At 37.5% G+C, this 18,687-nt stretch overlaps 1 protein-coding gene and 1 long non-coding RNA gene across 3 annotated transcripts in view; one reads left to right on the forward strand and one right to left on the reverse strand.

Annotated features, from left to right (window-relative positions):
• Nucleotides 1–17,611, forward strand: KIAA0408 (KIAA0408 ortholog). Of its 2 annotated transcripts, XR_015750741.1 has the most exons (6): nt 1–138; nt 2,188–2,496; nt 4,958–5,037; nt 5,808–7,062; nt 12,230–13,114; nt 13,216–17,611. XR_015750741.1 is itself a non-coding variant. In XM_026666085.2 (5 exons), the coding sequence occupies exons 1-5, from the start codon at nt 1–3 to the stop codon at nt 12,374–12,376; spliced, it is 1,929 nt and encodes a 642-aa protein (XP_026521870.2). In that variant the 3' UTR covers nt 12,377–17,611. The 2 variants fall into 2 exon arrangements, 1 of the variants encoding a protein (XP_026521870.2); XM_026666085.2 differs by having other exon boundaries at nt 12,230–17,611.
• LOC148132918 (uncharacterized) overlaps nt 13,153–18,687 on the reverse strand; it is a 26,837-nt gene continuing 21,302 nt past the window's right edge. The window contains exon 3 of the long non-coding RNA XR_015750743.1: nt 13,153–13,567. This is a non-coding gene — a long non-coding RNA (uncharacterized LOC148132918). The remainder of the gene's footprint in view (nt 13,568–18,687) is intronic.

An 18,687-nucleotide genomic window follows, 5' to 3' on the forward strand; every position in this document is an offset into this window, starting at 1 on the left:
ATGGATCTTCAGACCCAGCTAGAGCACATGACTGAGAAGAACTGGAGTAAAGAGAAGATGGAATTGTTGGAACGTTTCGACAGTGAAAGGAAAGAATGGGAATGCCAGTGGAAAGTCATGCAGAAGAAAATAGAAGAGGTATCGTGGATTATTTTCAACACCAGCAAATTAATGTGGTGATACTGTTGTTGTTGTTTTTTTAAGGCACGAGGCTTTAGATTGCAATGGATTGGTTAGTACTTATGAACCTACTGTTTTCTCAAGTTGGTTGATGATACTGTGATCTTAGTCTTCCAATATTTTCTAAGTTCCAGTTTTCAAAATTCTTAGCCGTGCTTGTTGCTGATTGCTTTATGTAGGAATTATAGGCAGGATAATGAAGTTAAGGACATATATTAACTGTATCTTACTTTGAAGCAATCCTGACAATGGTAGCACATACTGTAGTGAAAACCACCATGGAACAATTTTTTTGTAATCACTCTAAATCTGTTTGTTCCTTTACTAACCCGGCATTACAATTTAAAAGGTTTCACTGGCTATTTTTCTATGTAAATCTATTGTGTCTTACTTACTTGTTCCAACAGAACTAATACCTAACATTCCCTACATTATTTTAACCAAACGTGATACTGTATTTCATGTCAACTACATTCTTTAAAACTGAGGAACAGATAATCACAGATAAACCAGTAGGTGCATTTAAAGTAGCTTTTTATTTACATCGATAATTATTGGAAATTACAAAATTGTTGACAGTTTCTTGGCGTGCATTTTGCATGTCTTTTACTGATAAAATTTTAATTATTTTCATCCTACATTTTCATTGTTTAATCACAAAGCAGACTTCAAAGCTAATACTTGGGTTTAGGTATTAAGCAGAAGCAGTGTTTGCTTAGTTTAGGATTTATTCATAAGAAGAATAAACCCGTTAAAATGTATGGAGCTTGATAACGATGTATAGAAAGCCAGTTTGATGTAGTGGTTAAGGCTAGAAACAAGGCTAGAAACCAGGAAACCATGAATTCTAGTCCCTAGGAAGGAGGAAAGGGCAAAGCACTTTTGAAATCTGAAAACTCCAGGGACTAGTACAGGCAATCACCAAGAGGCTATACTTGAAGGAATCAGTAGTCAACAACTTATAGGGACAAAAAAAGATATACTTAACTTCAGACCTATTGATTTTTATAGATATACTTTAAATCCAAAGATAAACAATGACTCATCTTGTTTATTAACATGTTAAAAATACCTAGTTTGTAGAAGAAAGTGACGTAAGATCACAACACTTTTATTCTGGTCAACTCTGCTATAATTAATAACGATATTCACAGTGATTATACTAACCAACATGTCATAGCCAAGATATAAAGCCGCCTAGAGTTACATAAAAGTGAGATAGGCGGTTATATAAAACAAACAGACAAATCATATATATATATCACTCAGCACCCAATTTTGCCACCTACTGTTTCCCCAATTTTCTGTTCTACTTTGGGCCCAGAGCAAGGATATTTTTCTTGTGCTCATAATAAAGCATCCTATTGAAATAAAGATAAAAATAATTTATTGGCCCGAATGTTAAATTAGCTGCCTAGGTCCATTGATCCCTAGTCCTCTCCCTTACCGTTTTTTTTTTTTAAAGAATATCCTAGATCCACAATAAAATTTCTTACTGTAATGATGTCTGGTGCTTTATCCATTGGATGTTTTGTTCATCTATGGTAGCATTTTATGAATTGCCACAGTTTTTGTAATGGATGCTATTTATTTCTCCAAATGACGGTGTACCATTTCAGCACATTTATTTCCATTTGTAACCACTGTAATTATTCCAACTTAACTGAGAAACACTTCAGTCTGAGTGCTAATTTGATACAGTATTAGGGGTATAGTTGGAGTCTGGTCAGAACTCCTTGCAGTTGGCAGAAAACATACATTCCAATGCTATATGTTTGAAACCCAACCAATATTTTAAGAGTTTTGGGATTTTCTTTGTAGTCTATGAAATGTGCTGCAGCCCTTTGTGTAATAGCTATTTCTTAAATAAAACAAAAATGTTCAGATAGTTAAGCTAATCAGTAATTTCAGGTCCAGAAAACTGATGACATCTTTTGTTTAATCAGATGTATGTATGATCATATGTACGATCACCTATCTATGAGAGACATTTTGTTTCTTTTCCAGCTTTACCAGGAGGTAAAATTAAGGCGTGAAAACAATATGAGTATCTCGGAGAATAAGCCCATTCATAACAAGGCAGAGCAACAAGCTTGCTCCCCCACCTTAGAATGGAATGACCCACCAGGATTGCACAGTTGTTCGCCAGATAAAGAGAGTTTGCAGAGCAAACCCGAAAAGGAAAGCAAGTGTGTGAAAAACAAAAGGAGAAACCATGCTTTTGCAAAAGATCATCTCACTTTTCAAACTTCTAAGGAGTCTGAAGACTGTGCAGACTTGAAAACAACCAAGAATTACACACAGGATCTCAATATTGTGAGTATATTCATATTGTGAGTAGTCTCACTGAGGTTGCGTGTTAACCAAGCTTCAACCTGTAATATTGCAATAGTTTTATTATTGAGCACTTAAATGTGGTTTGCTCATCTTTTATAAACCAGCCAGAAAGTAACAAGAGTGGGTCAGCTGACTGTCCTAACTGGAACTAAATCAATATGAGAACATGCTAACTATAGCTGCATGAATATGAATGTAGGTCTTCTGTACCAAAAATATCTTCACTAAATACAGAGTGAAGAGGTTTCAATCAATGTTTTTTTTACTTCCTTCAGTTTATTGTTATTTTGATAGAACTTCTTAAGCAGTTGGTAGCATGATGCAGTCATTATGTTAGGTCTGTGTGAAGCAGGGTTTGTTAATTTGGAACCAATGCTTCTCCATCTTTTACTTTAACCTCTCGGGGCTGAAAAAACATTCTCTTCATGAAATTAATCATAGGGTTTTTTTTTTATTACGTGCCTAATTTCTAATTTTTCTGATCTTATAACTTTTTGTCCCATTTGTCTAATGATTTGTGAATTGCAAGAAGGTCAACACATTCACTATCTCATACACACACACACACACGCAAAGGAATTCCTTCCCCAAAAATCCAGTTTATAAACCCTAATTAATAAGAGGATCTGGACTTTCAGTAATCACAGTTATGCCAATGATTATGCAGTACAAAGCCAGTAAATGCTTAAAAGGAGGAAAAAAAACTCAAAAAATTGGAAAAAGAGGGTATCTCCTCACAAAAACTTTTTGACAGCTCAAAACTGGCTCTGTATATGTCTGATCAGATGATATTCGCTTGATTCTCATGCTGAATCTTCTTTTTTGTCTTCTGGCTTTGTGCCAGTTTATTTAAAACCAGAACAAAACTGGTATTTTATTTTGCAATATTAGAGCTTGCAGGCTACCCATTCCCTTATAAGCAGAAATCCTTGCCTCCCTTTGTTTCCTAATTTCTGGGTTCAAGTAAGCAATTTCATTTTAAAGTAGTTGCTTGGGGTAAAATACCCTAAGTTTGGTATGAAAGAACAGAGAAGGAAGAAACTGACAGAATTCGGTTATCATGCATATGCAAGAAAGTGAAGATCTCAAATATTGAAAACAGTCTGTTTCAATCCTAGTTGCATTTTAAAATGCCTTTCTTGGAACCTGACAGTAGTAGGATTAGAATAGAATAGAATAGAATAGAATAGAATAGAATAGAATAGAATAGAATAGAATACTTTATTGGCCAAGTGTGGACACACAAGGAATTTGTCTTGGTGTAAATACTCTCAGTATACATAAAAGAAAAGGTACATTCGTTAAGAATCAAGAATCATAACGTACAACACTTAATGATAGTCAGAGGGTACAATCAACAATCAAATCATACTAGGAAACAGTCAATATAAATCATAAGGATACAAGCAACAAAGTTACAGTCCTACAATCATAAGTAGGAGGGGATGGGTGATAAGGAGTGATGAGAAGATTAACAGTAATAGTAGTGTACACTTTGTAAATAGTTGAACAGTGTTGAGGGAATTATTTGTTTAGCAGAGTGATGGCTTTCAGGAAAAAAACTGTTCTTGTGTAAATTATATAATGGTTCACAAACCCATTGTTCAGCATCTATTTCTCTCTCTGAATCCATTGTTAAAGTATTGGGAAATAATTTAATTGCCAAACCATCAATAGAGACTATAGCTTCAGATGCTTTCCTATGCAACTCCATGATCATAGCAAAGTGATGTGAGTGTGTCCGAATTTTTTTTAAACAAGCCATCATCTCTCATATAACTTCCTATGTTGTTACAAGTTGTGGGAGAGCCAAAAACCATTTGTTTTATTTTATGATTTGCATAGAGAAGGGGAGAGGAGATTTTTGATTTTCAGGACTAGGCAGTTGAGGGTTATTATTATTATTTGCATTGTTCAGTTGGTGCTGGAGAATTGGTGCTGAGTAGCTCATGGAGTTCTCAGAATATTTCCTATGCTTTGAAATCAATGGCAGTGGGAGGAGTAAACACAGTGAAAGTATGGGTCTTCCCCATCATATATCCTTGTGCTGTGTTGGGACCACAATTTCTAGAATTCCTAGCTGGGAGTTAGCACATGATTTGCAAATTACCCATATAGGTGGTATGATATCCAATATATATTTTGAATTATAATTCTCCAAATCGTTTGCTGTTTGTTTTGCTGAGCTAGTGTCCAAAAATTATAGAAAGCTACTCCTGATTTATTTTAGTAACTTAAATCTTGCTTTTCTACAATAAGTACCAAGGTGGTTCACAAGAAAATACTGTAGCACAAAATCATAAACATAATAAAGCCATAATTTAGTGGCTTGTCTCTATTTCAGAAAGATTGGACATTTCCTATAACATAATTCTGCATTATTCTACATATTCTATAGGAACTGAATTGTACTCAGATATTGCAATTTCTATTTCTCAAGGCCCTTAAAGAACTTGCCAAAGTAAGTGAAGACTTGTGTACCTACCAAGAAGAAATTCGTAAGAAAGCCAACCATCGAAGGTAAAGTTATCAGATTTTTAAAAAGATTTGCTTTTCTAATGAAAGAAGATAAAGTACCCCAAGTCCTACTTTCTACCTGAAATTAAATTGCCTGAGTTGAAAGCTCTCAGCACTTTTGCAGAAGCATTTATCCCAAGATAGATAGAAAGTAGACAGACAGATATCAGCATGTAGTATATTTCTATAATAGACGAGATTGATTAGTGTGATAGAAACCCAATCAGCAGGACTAGTTATGGTTCAAAGAGCTGTGCATACTAATCACTGAGTTAATTAAGTAAGGAAGCATAATTAGATAAATGAAAGATAAGCATGGGATGTAAACCCAGCCCCACTGTCCCCTCCAAGAGCATCCTGTTCCTCCCCAAAAAGTGACTGAGAGACTGACTTCCTGAGTCTGTGAGTGGCATGAAAGGTACTTTTAGGAATACAGATCAAATCTTTAATTGTACTTCTTTGATATCAGTTGAGGAAAAATAATGCAAAAGCAATAGCACTTTGACTTATATAACACTGTATAGTGCTTTACAGCCCCCTCTAAGCAGTTTACATATTGCCCCCAACAATCTGGGTCCTCATTTTACCCACCTCAGAAGGATGGAAGGCTGAGTCAACCTTGAGCTTGGTGGGATTTGAAATGGCAGTCAGCAGAAATAGCCTGCAGTACTGCACTCTAACCACTGTGCCACCAAGGCTCTTATGATGCTAGCATGTTCTATTAATTTCAAATAATTTGTTTATTATTTTAACTGTTTTTCTTGCCTATACAGGAAAAAAATGCTTCCTTTCCTTGGAGAATCCATTGAAAGTGGGACTGCATCGATTACCCAAGAGACAAGCCATGCATATTATAAGAGCCCACAACTGGCTGCGGTTGCCTCTGAGATGGAAAAGCAAAATAACAGAAAGAATCTAATTAGCACCAACAGGCATTTGAAGGAAACACCATCAACTGCTCTTTCTGGGGTTGAGGAAACCAGCTTTTTGCCTTGGCAAAGACGAGAAGGGCCTCCTGTTCCCCCCAGAAGCACCTCTCGGCATTTGACAAGCTCTCTTGCAGACATTTCCGAAGCATTAGCTAAGCATGTTGAGCAAAGAAATAGCTGGGAAACCGAGGAACATCCAGATGGAAGTTCATTAATTTATCCAGCTGCTCCACTGACAGTGTCAGATGAATGTAAATCTCTTAGTGGCCCTACGGAAAATCAGGATCAGTATAATGACCTCAAATTTCCAGCAGCAATTCTTCACAGTGTGTGGTCTTGTGATGCAAGCAAAATTGAAAATGGACCTGAAAATGGTTCTTCCAGACATGCTCTCCAGAAGTGCTCTTCTGATGGATATATGATGACCCCAAAACAGCATCCCAAACTTCAAAGTAGTATACATTGTACCAATAATCCTTACATTGCAGCATGTGATACACTGGAAGATTCTGGGTATGAAACTGGAAAAACTCAACGCAATGAAACACTGGAAGCTAAAATCGATGAGTTCAACCGGACTGTATTTCATACAGATAAAGGTAAAAAATGTTTGCTGCAGAACCAAACAGAGCCACCTGGTGTTCCTAAAGTCCACTGTGGACTGCAGGACAGTCTGAACAATGGGACACAAAATGAAGAGTCGATTTGTGTTTTGAATTCCAAGCTGTCTTCAAAGAAGGAAGAAAAAGCAAACAGGCCCAGTAAAGATGTCAAAACAAAACGACAACAAAAGCAAATAAATGGAGTTTTAAGTAGCTACCAGCACATGCTTCATGAACATGACTGGAGGCCAAGTAATTTGTCTGGTCGTCCACGATCAGCTGATTCAAGGTCCAACTATGGTGTTGTTGAGAAGTTGCTGAAAAACTATGAAAAACAAGTGCAATCTGAGACAGAATTTACTGAGAGCAGCTGCAAAAAAATGGGTCATTATCCAGTAATCCAGACAGAGCAAGGAAAGCAGGAGCAGCAGAAGAATTCAGTGAGACACCTTGGACTATACACCAAGCATGGAAAAGAGAAGCAGAAATTTCCTGAGGTATGCTTTGAACATGACATTGGTTTACTTTTAATTTCTTTAAACTGCACATGTTATCCTTGAAGAATTCTGAAACATGTCACTGAGGCTGTTAAAACTGGACTTCAGGACCTAAATCTGAATTCCAGTCATGAAGTTTGGTGCAGGACCTATGGGGTAGATGCTGATTGCCAAATATCTTTTTCTGCTACCACCTCCTACCTCCAATGTACATCCAGGGATGATGGCTTAGCGCCTGTTCAGAAAGTTGTCAAGCTGAGATTCAGGCATGTCTACTATCTTTAGATCCCTGGAGAGACACTGTCCCTGAGAAATGAATCAAGTGAGAATTTTGAGGTGTTCACTGAGTAGAGTGCCAATTTCCTCATTCTGGATTTAAGTGTGAGAAAAGGAAAGGCGTATTCTTCACCATTAACCATCAAACTGTATAGAAGGGAGTGAGCATGATTATTTTATTGTTTTACTTTACAGGACTTACAACCCCTCCTCTCAGTCCCAAAGAACTCTAGGCAATGTGCAACTTCAAACAAACAGAAAACACAAATCAGAACAGTTTCAAAGACAAAAATATAGAGAGCAAAAATAAAACTTCAAACTCCAACTCTAGGATGGCTGCCCACAGTCAGCTAGGGCTCAGAAGTATTGAAATAAAAATAAAAATAATGGTGGATAGAAATAAAAAGAAAGGTTGAGAAAGTGACTTAATAAGCCAAGGTCTAAGCAGGAAAGTGTCGGAGGACATAGTGGTTTAGTCAAGATCATATAGCAAATAACAATAGCACTTATATACCACCTCACAGTGCTTTACAGCCCCTCTAAGCAGTTTACAAAGTCAGCCTATTGCCCCCAACAATCTGGGTCCTCATTTTACCCACCTCGGAAGGATAGAAGGCTGAGTCAATCTTGAGCCTGGTGAGCCTAAACTGTGTAGCTGATTGTTAAAAGTTAAATATCAGATGCTTGTATTCCATATGCATTTTACATAGATAACCATGGTAAAAATGTTCTTCAGGTTTCTTTATAATTCCTCCCCTGCAAAGAATTTTGATCCCCAAATTCTTTAAAACTACAGCAAAGTTGTTGAAAAGAGCAGAACACGCACAATCTGGGCCAACTACATGAAGGTGCAGAGGTGTGTCTTTAAACAAAAATAGGTCCAAGGGCCTATTTATTCCAAAATAAATGCATAAAGAATATTGTAGATCGTGTATTCAGTTATGATAAGTTGTACCATTAACTATACACTGTCTTTTCTTGGGAATAAACTTACAGCACTAGGCTGAAGTGATAATGCATTCCAATTAGTAATATAATATTTCATTTATCTACAGTATTAACGTAACATCTGTATTGTCCCACTCTTGGCAATCTTATAATACAAACATTAAATTCAATAAAGTAATGAAAACAATAAAACAGGCATGTTGCTCTCCCACTAAGTTTCCAGGGTCTCCAAGGGCTGCTTAACAATAAAGATTTTTAAGAGCCCCCTGTAAGCTAGAAGGGCAGGAGGCCAGCTCTCTCTTGATCTCACAGAGTTGGAGCTACAGCCAAAAAGGTCTGGTTTCTGGTTCCTGCCTCCTCACTTCATGCTGGGGTAGCTCCCTGAGCAGAGCCATTGCTTGATGAGTAACAAACCAGACAAACTCATTTTGTATAGATAGTCTCTGAGAAAGCCAATTTCCATTGTGCAACATCCTAGAGACCAGTATCCCAGTTGAAGGGGCTTTGTGAGTTACCCCATTAATCTTCCTACTCTTACGTTGAAATCAGTTGGATGGACTCAAAGGAATGTACCTGCATGGGTGCAAGGGGAAGGTGATTGTGCTTGCCAGCTCATGTATCACTGGGTCAAGATATAGCAGTATCTAGTAGTGAACTGAGTGCTAAAAGAACTTCAATAGCAATAAGACCAATATTACAGAGAAATAAAATGAACTGGCCTTTTTGATCAAGTATGTAAATGCAGCATTTGGAAAAGTTAGTTATCATGAAGTAAGAGGTCATGAAGGGAAGGAACTCTCAGTATTGTTTCTTTCCTGTAAAAAGATGGCAGTTGTTGAGGCAACTAGCTGGCCAATATGCTTTCTCTCTGCTGGCACATATTTATGTTTATTTAATATTTATTTAATTTGCAGTTCTGATATTTACATACCTGTGAGGAGGAATTACAGTGATTAAACCCAACCATAAAATACAATTAGTACAGGGAGCAGTGCACAAAAGAAGTACTACAGAAGCATCTACTAAAACACAATTGTGCCTAAACCCAGGGACTTTTTGCTCATATGAAACAGAAGAAACAGAGCCCCTTAGTTCTGACCTGTTCAAAGAGCTGGATGCCTAAAACCGAGCAAAGTTGAAAAGTATTTCATGCACAATCAACTCTTTGAGATTGCTTGGATGATCTTCTACCACCTAAAGTGTAAGTGGACAAATTGCTCTGGTTTGCTTGCTTTAAAAGTGGGAGGTTCACTTTTGGAGCAAGTGAAACTTTTGGAGTTTCAGGATTTTTTGAGGGAAGAAATGGTCCTTTAAAGAACTGCAACAGTGTGGCACCCAAATTTCTCCCTTAAAACTACCCCAAACTCTCCCAGATATAAGAAATAAGCTCCGAAGTCCACAGAAAGGATGCAGTGAGTCATGTAAAGCTTCCAGACTTCATCTTTGGGATTTCTGGTCAAGAATCTAGGTAGCCAGCAAAAAATATGCATAGAACAAAGACAGAATTCTTCAGGGCGCAAGCAGCATGCTATTCTAATTATTCTCCTCAGATCCTCCACAGCTGATAAATACAGACAACTGTTTGGAATGTAAGCAGAAGCTAGGTCTGCTGTGAAAAATGATGCTGCTTTATCATTCTGTAGGAACTCAATTGAAAAAAATAGTAATTAGGGTTTTTTATTATTTTAACTGTAAAATGTATTCTGCTATTCCAAGAGGATAACATAGTCTTGATTAAGGCTAGAGTTAACCTTATTTATGTTGTTATAAATGGCTATGGCCTCATTCTTTCTTTTTAATCAATATCCTCAATTGTTAGAAAATGATATGGTATGGTTTTAACTGTTTTGTCCTCAGAAACAGGACAAAAAAAGGATCAGTGGCACTAATACTTTTAGATAATTTTGGTATAACTACCATACATAATATAATGAAAAATATAGATTTGTACATCTAGGAAAATGTACAAATTTTCCACAAATCTTTGTGGAAAAGATACAAGATGCCCTGATTATATGGATGGATGCTTGATGAACTATGTCAAACTGCTGAAATAGAAACTATCCAGAAGAGAAGCTCCAGAGCAGGGTGTGAATTTCTGAGGTAGGCAGCTTTTAGTTTAGTTTAGTTTACTTTATTGTCATTGCACTTCATACAAATTTTAAAATTTAAAATTTTAGCAGTTGCCAGCTCAGTTGTGTTGAAACAGTGATAATTACAAATGGAGAGAAACACAAACATTTCTAAACTGCTTTTAAATTACATCTGTAATATACTACAGTTATTTAGTGATTCCATGACTAAATTTTCATGGACATACACCTGGAACCTGCAAGAAAATATGTACAGTCTCCCTTGGATTGGCAGAATATTCAATATGCAAACCTATATTAGCCAACTTTATATTAGGGCCAGCTTTAAACTAAGGTTAACCAGGCACTGACCTAGGACACTAAAACTTAAAACGGCACCAATGATGCCCACCCTTCCAAATTATTTTAAATATCCACATCTCTGCATTGGCAGGAGATGGCACTATCAATCAATGTAGCATAATATCTCTGAGCCAATTTTGCTCTTTTTAAAAAAAGTAAAAGCTGAAATAAAGAGTCATGTTTAACTGTCTCTAATGGTTCTTTTTGGGCTTGGAACATTCTGGAATTGACATTATTAGGAGATACAGAGAAGCAATAGGTGAGTGTAATACCTTAAAAGAAATAACAATCTGTCAAACTAAGGTGGAGTTCTGGTGGTATCTTCACAACAACACAAGGAAGTGGTTTGCCATTGCCACTTCTAGATTGTTTTCAGTTTCCTACTCTTGCCTACACTCCTGACATTTTGGGGGGTTCTCTTCCATCCAAATATTAACCAGGACTGTTCCTGTTACCTTTTTAAGATGAACCAAGGTTGAACTGTTACTCCGGTCTATAACTCTTTATCTGCACTAAATTCTACCACATACATTTTTCCTTGGGAAGAAGAAAGGAGGAGATTAAGAATAAATACATAATGTCTAACATTCTTATCTGAGGCAAATCTTTTAAATTAAAATTGAGCTAGTATTGTGTGTCCCAAAAGTGCTTTTTCAAAAGGCAGCTGGACTTTGTTTTTCCTTGAAGCCATTTTGTTTCTCATACAGGAAGCTTCTTGGATGAGAAGCTAAATAACTAAGTCCAGTTGCTTTTTGAAAAAGTATCTTTGGGACAACCATGACCTGGATGACTGAGAATTCCCGTAGACATCTAGCTCTAGTATTAAGGATATTTCAACATAACATACAGATTTAACACAAGTAAAGCCAAATGTAGAATTTTTTGCATAATTTGAATTGAAGCTATTTAAGGGGAGATACCAACTGTGAAAACCAGTTTCTCTATTTGTATGTGTGAAAAGGCTGTAAGTATAATGCACACCTGCACACCTTGTCGTGACTTTTTATCCATAAAGCCTTCAAAGATCCTAATGGGGAATGTGCAGACAAGTTGCCATTTAATCCTTCAGTGTCTTATCTTTTTTTTTCCCCAATAGGGTGCAATAAATTGTTTATGCATTTAAGATCCTGAGTACATGTTGACAGAGGACTTGCATGCATAACAAAGTCATCAAATGGCCATTTACTTTGCAGCTCAGCTCTTTCTAGCAGTTGGGGGGGCAAAGAGAGAGAGGGTAATCTGCTTTCATTCTAAATTAAAGCCACTTATGCATTTTGTGTCTTACTTACATGTCACAAACTTCTTTGACATGTGCAAGAATTCTTTGGTCATTACATCTGTACATTACTATGTAAATGGTAAATACATTCCCCAGATCTTTTAATAGCTTGAGGCCACCTGTTATAAAGCCGGCCACATTCACCATGCGATTCTCTTCAGATTCCTTGGATGCTTTTGAAGGGTTTTGTTTGGAGACCTTAACTTAAGCGGACACATTTGTGTTATAGGTATCTCTGGCAGCCAAGCAGTCTAATGGCAAGGCATTCTCACGTCCAGCTCGCCCAGCAAACAGGCGCTTACCTTCCAGATGGGCCTCCAGGTCTCCATCAGCACCACCAGCAATGAGAAGAACACATTTGGACGAAATTGCCTGAGACTTTTCAGTGGGTCTGAACCAACTTGTGGATTCAGGAGTGATGTGAAAGTACCATGTTTTTTGAAACACTCTTCCATATTCACAACCAGAACTAGTTCTATGCAACTCTACTACATTGGTCAATAATAACCATCTTTTTGACTTGCTGAAAAAACTCTTTGGATTCTTGGTTCATTCTTACTGTCTTCAGTGTTTTATCAGTTAGATAAGGATTCCCTTTTCCCTGACTGTGTGGATACATATATTTAACTCATACTAATTTTTCTTTGAATATCATGTCATTATTCATCTCCTTAATCTGTTTTTAATTTAAATTGAGTGCTGTACATTCTGACTTCCCCCACAAAGGGTAGGAAGAAATGCTGTGTGCATGATCATGTCATGTTAGATGCATGTGTTGAAATAAGTGCATTTAGTTTGTAACTACTATAGAAAAGATTATTGCCGTACCAAGATGCCTACGTATAGTCATGTAGTTTTCAATGTTTGAGATTTGTTTCAAGGTTTGAATGAATGTATGTATGTATGAATGAATATATCAATATAGTCCTGGGAGAATGCATAAGAAGAGATCTGCTCAGTTATGCAAAAGCCCATCTAGTCCAACATGCTATGTCTCCCAGGGACCACTATATCCCAGGGAAATATGTCCCTGTCAATACTTACATTCTGTATATCTTTTATAGGCTTTACAGGTCTAGTATTTAATATAAAAATTAACTTTATCAGATAGAAAGTTATTTGCAATGATGTTGTTGAAGCTGAATGGACTGGTTTTTCATTCATGCTTCATGTGTCCCTTTTAATCTGCCATTCTTGAAATGTTGCAATGTTCAGTCTGAAGTTTTACTAGCATTTTTTCCAATTCAAAGCATTTACTTATAAGCGATTAGCTTTTCTGAAAGTACAAGCATTTCTAAAAAGAACTTCTATTATTTCATTCAATATCACTGTATATGGCTTAGAAACTAGACTCAGATAATAGCATCAGAAGAAACTTGTTAGATCATGCCAAATGCCCATCCTGTCCCTGTGACCAACCATATGCATCAGGATATGAAGTGGAAAGCCTCTTCTTTTCACCCCCAGCAGCTAGTATTTCAGGTAGTCTGTTTTTGGACTTGGAGATAACATGCAGTAGTTCTTGACAGCCATGGGAAGCTTATTTGATCAGCAGCATAGGTTGAGTCTGGGGAAAGAAGGAGACAGATGTCTACTCAGCATCTCAAGAGCAAAGCTAAACTTATCAAGAGACACAGATCTTTCCGTGCAAATTATCCCTTGTCCTGATATGACCACTTGTGCCAGCCGCACCCAGGGATAGATAAATGTGCATAGTAACAATGTCCAGACATGCAAACAGATAAATTAATGCAAATGGCGTTTGTGATCGCATGGTGGCTCATGTAGTCCTTTTAATTCCACTTATTAGCCTTTTTTCTCCATTTGCCTCAATGTGAGAGTATAAGAAATAACCCTGAAAGATAGAAGGAAGAGCCCTCAACAAGGAAACGGCCACACAGTCAGGTTTTTGAGCCTGGGCTAAAAGAGCAGTGTGAGAAAATGTCTTTCACACGCTTCTCCCTAGTTCAGATGAAATGAGCAAAGGGGAAGGATGCACATTCAGATTTGCAAGATTCTGTTACTGTAACAGTTACAATAAAAGTAGTCTTGATCTATACGATATTGGTTTCATAGCCTGGTCTACCTTGTACGGCAGACACCCAGTATGTTTTAAAGGTGTAGTGAAGTCACATACAGAATTAACATTAAGGTTTTCCTGGATCAGGATTTCTTCATATGGATTCAGTTAACTTTCTTATTTGATTGCCTACCTGCACTTAGAGACTCTGGTCTTTAGTAAAGCAAAGTTAAAGCACGGAGGCAGATAGATAAGCAACATTACAGCTATCTGCCATGAAACTCCTTTTTTGGACTTGTACTCAGCAGAGGTGGCAGCTACCAGTTTACCATGATAAATAGAACCAGCCTTGCTAAGTACTTGCATAGAAGCTCACCAGGAATCCCAGAGCGCTATATAAGACTGAGAAGTCCAAAACAATTATCTCAGAACAAATCAATGGCAAACCATTCTGATCTGTTTGCCAAGCAAATAAAAGGGTCATTCCTACATAGCTGCTAGAAGTTGAGCTTGATTTAAGGAAGGCTTTATTTTACTGAACTTGACTGATAGAAATGGCTGTCAGTTACGAGTTCACTTGATTTTGGCACAAGCTTGACAGAGTGTGTAAATATTGCATCCAGATGGGATTGCTGTGGTGCCAGAAATCCTAGACGAATGCCATTGCAGGCATGTATTTCCCTTAATCTATCTCTGTGTTGTTGGCTGTTGATATGCTATGTATGTAGCCTGGTTTATTTCTCTTACCAGCAACCAAATGAAATATCAATTCTGCAAAGCTGCCTTATTGAAAGTCATCAAAAATCTTCTTCCTCTTTAGGGGTCCATCCACTCACATTGAATGGCAATTACCTGGCTGAGCTAAAACAAAGAGACAGTTCTCTTACAACAGCTTGGTCTTTAATCTCTCCCTCTGTACCGCACATCAGAAAAAGTAGCATTTCAGGCCATAACATCTCTGACATATCTGCCTAAGGGGGTCTGTTCTTAACATAGCAAAGAAAGGGAGATCCTTTAGTTGTTTTTGTGAAGTAATCATGATACCTTGAAGAAAATTGTTACATTTTTCAGACAGCAATCGTATTATCATTGCCTTGTCATAAGACCCAGACAGAATTGCTTTGGCATGTATAATGTAGTAGTTAATTTTATTGAACCTTCTCACAGCAATCCATAGGTCATACTTGGTGCACAACCCTGTGTCAATGTTTCATTTTCACATTCCCATGTTTTATGAAATTGCTATTCATAGTGAGCAACAAAATAGGAAGCATGATGGCTAGTGGTTAAGATGCTGGGCTTATCAACCAGAAGGTTGGCAGTTCAAGTACCATGTTACGGGGTGAGCTCCCATTGCTCATCCCAGCTGCTGCCCATCTAGCAGTTTGAAAATGAGTAAAGGCAAGTCAATAAAAATGTACCACTTCAGTGGGAAAGTAACAGCATTCCGTGCACCTTGGTATATAGTCATGCTGCGCACATGACCACAGAAGTGTCTTTGGACAATGTTGACTCCCTTGGCTATAAAATGGAGACGAGCACTTCCCCCTGGAGTTGGCATGACCAGACACGGGAAATCTTTACCTTTCTTTTGTGAATAACAAAGAAAAAGCATTGCAAATTATTCGAACCCCTTTTTCTTCCCCAAAATGCTTTGGACATTTTATGAAGAATTGCCTATCAATCCCAAGTCCAACTCTAGTGACTCGATGCACAAGTTGTGTTTTTTCTTCAGGGGAAAGCTGAAATTCTAAGGATGTGGACTTCTGCCAATTTCTATAATCCCCAAGTTACTTTTTAAATTGTGTAACTGCTCTGCATAGTAATATATTCGCGTGTTTTTGTTCTCTTACAATTCTGTTGTTTATTTGTATACTGGCAAAATAACCGTTTATTGTAGCAATGTACAAAATACAGAATGCCTTCCACCAATGGGTTTCCTTTCTTACATGGGAGCCTCAATATGATCTAGCTTTACTGGTATAAGAAGTCTCCTCATTCACTGGCCCGGGAAAGTACTACCAGGATCCTTCACAGTAATTTCAATGGGAAAGATAACTTTTAAAATAATCTCTGCATTTCCCAAGTCACAACCACACTACTGCAATTTAGCAGCTTTAGAAAGTGATGCAAGTTCACCCCTTGTATCTAGTTTTCAATTTGCCTATCAATATCACATCGATTTGTGTAGAAATCAAATCTGACATTGTGCACCTGGCTCCATTATGATTTCTCTAAAATCATTTATTGTTAGTATTGGGAGTTATTGGCAGTCTATATTTTGGATTATTCTTGCTTCTCCACATTTCCTAGCTTCAGATTACAACTAAACTCATACTTAGCAATTTTATTTGTTATTGTAATATTAGATGGGAATTGCCTGCAGCCTTATCAGTACTATAAACCCAGTCTGAACCCTTCTAGTCACTTCAGGATCCCATTTAAAACAGCCTGGCTTGATTTTCTCCACTTATATAAGGAGTGAATTCCTGTTTTGCTGGATCTTTTAGTTTCTGGTTTCTGTTACTTTCCCCCACATACATCAACATACACATATTGAGGCAATCATATGTTGTATCCATAACTAGACCTTTCATGATAATCCGTGGTTGCAAAAATGTGACCACACTCTTCCAACATTGCAGGGAATTGGGAAAGGAAAGTATTGTTCAGAAACATGTACCCAGAATGCTTGTGTATTTCTGTGCGGTGCCAGAGTACAAAGTACAATGGTATCTCAGTACTCATTGTTTTTCTATTGTGTGGAAGGAGGAGATGGGGATTTTTATTACTCCAAGAATTGTGACAGGTCACCTTAGAAATAAATCTCCTTAGGATGGTGGGACATACCACCTAATATCTATGCCCCTATTATATCTTGAGGTGTCATCAAAGTGAGGTTTGTGCCTTAATCGCCTTCAGTTAATTGTATCTTGGAAAGGTATTGTTACTGTAAAGTCTCAACCAAATGGCTGCCCATTTCTCCTTATATAGTGAAATATCTCTGTGTTGTTCAGCCTATAACGATCTGTTGGTTGTTATATTGTCATTTATTAGAACAGGTCTGCATTTTGGTACAGAATATATTAAATCTGTTCCATTTCCTGGGTTGTTCCTAGGAACATAGAGCAATCTTCCTTGTTCTGTGAGTATTTTACAAAATGTGTTTAAAATTTCTTGTGTAGGCGGCAGTTGCACAAATGCAATAGCTCATTTTAATGCCAGTCCTAGCAGAAAACAAAGGCAAATTACCAAAGGATAAGAACTAATTAACTTTGCATGGTAAATTTTTATTCCCAAGACCAAATATGGAAAAATAGCAGAGAAGAAATTTAAGACAGTATTGTGTCCCTCTACAATTCGTTATTTTTTTTTTCAAAAAATCAAAAATATAAAAGGTACAATGAAAAAAACAATATTTTGTCCACAATTACACTTTTCTATTTGTTTTGTTGAAATGTTCTATCCTATTTCTGTTTTGGAAAAGTGACTTGAAATTTTGCCAAGGTATATAGCCTGCATGATTGAGGGGTCAACTATCCCTGTAAACATTGTCCATATCGAGTGTTCTTTAATAAAATGCTTAGCTAATCTTTGTGTGCAATGGCTCCTTCAAGTCAGATATTGTCCCCTTGTCTGAGTTGAAATGGAAAACCCGTCCGCAGCTTAGATTCGCCTGTAATTTCTGCAGTAAAATATGACACCTGCAGCAAGGGGCAGGAGAATTAGATCTACATGTTTTTTTTCTGTTGACTTCTTCTCAGTGATGGGATTCAGCCAGTTCGCACTATTTTGGGAGAACCGGTTGTTAACTTTCTGAGCAGTTTGGCGAACTGGTTGTTGAAAGAAATCATTAGGGCAGAGAACCGGTTGTTAAATTATTTGAATCCCACCACTTCTTCTGCTTCCACCCACTCAGAGTTCTAGAACTGAGACTTAGCAATAAAAAAAATGAGACCTGATACAAAGACCAAAACTCGATTCACATTCACAGTACCTGCAGGTTCCCCCCCCCCCCTAAAATGAACCCATTTTTGGTCCCCGGAGTTCAATTATTCCAATTGGTTAAAAAAAAAAATCTGGGCTGTTTTTAACTGGGGTACCTGAGAATGAACCTAGGACTTTATAGATATGCTGTATGGGATTCTTTTTTTTTTTTTACTACCGGCTCTGTGGGCGTGGCTTGGTGGGTGTGGCAGGTGAAGGATACTGTAAAATCTCCAGTCAGAGGTGGCATTTGCCGGTTCTCCAAACTACTCAAAATCTCCGCTACCGGTTCTCCAGAACTGGTCAGAACCTGCTGAATACCATCTCTGATGCTGTACCATTAAACCATACCTTCTTCTAGTGCAGGGGTGTCAAACTTGCAGTGTCACGGCAGTGTCACATGACGTATCATGATTTCCTCCCCTTTGCTAAACAGGTCAGTGAATGTCAATGTTCCAGAAAACCTCAACTCCAACCAATAATTCTGAGACAGACATCTTCTCAAAGGTCCCTTTTATTAGAGTAGTAAACTGGCACATCTGGGAAATCCCGAACAGCCCTATTCTAGTGGAAGTGATTCAGTGCTTCCTCTTGATTCTGGTCTTAGGTTGTGCTATGATTCATTCACTGTTGATGGCCTGGAATCAATATTTCCATTATTGTGCATAAAACAACAAAAG

Source organism: Notechis scutatus, chromosome 1 (assembly GCF_049901735.1).
Source record: "Notechis scutatus isolate UNSWTSFEM ecotype Mainland chromosome 1, rNotScu1.2, whole genome shotgun sequence".
Lineage (NCBI taxonomy): Eukaryota > Metazoa > Chordata > Lepidosauria > Squamata > Elapidae > Notechis > Notechis scutatus.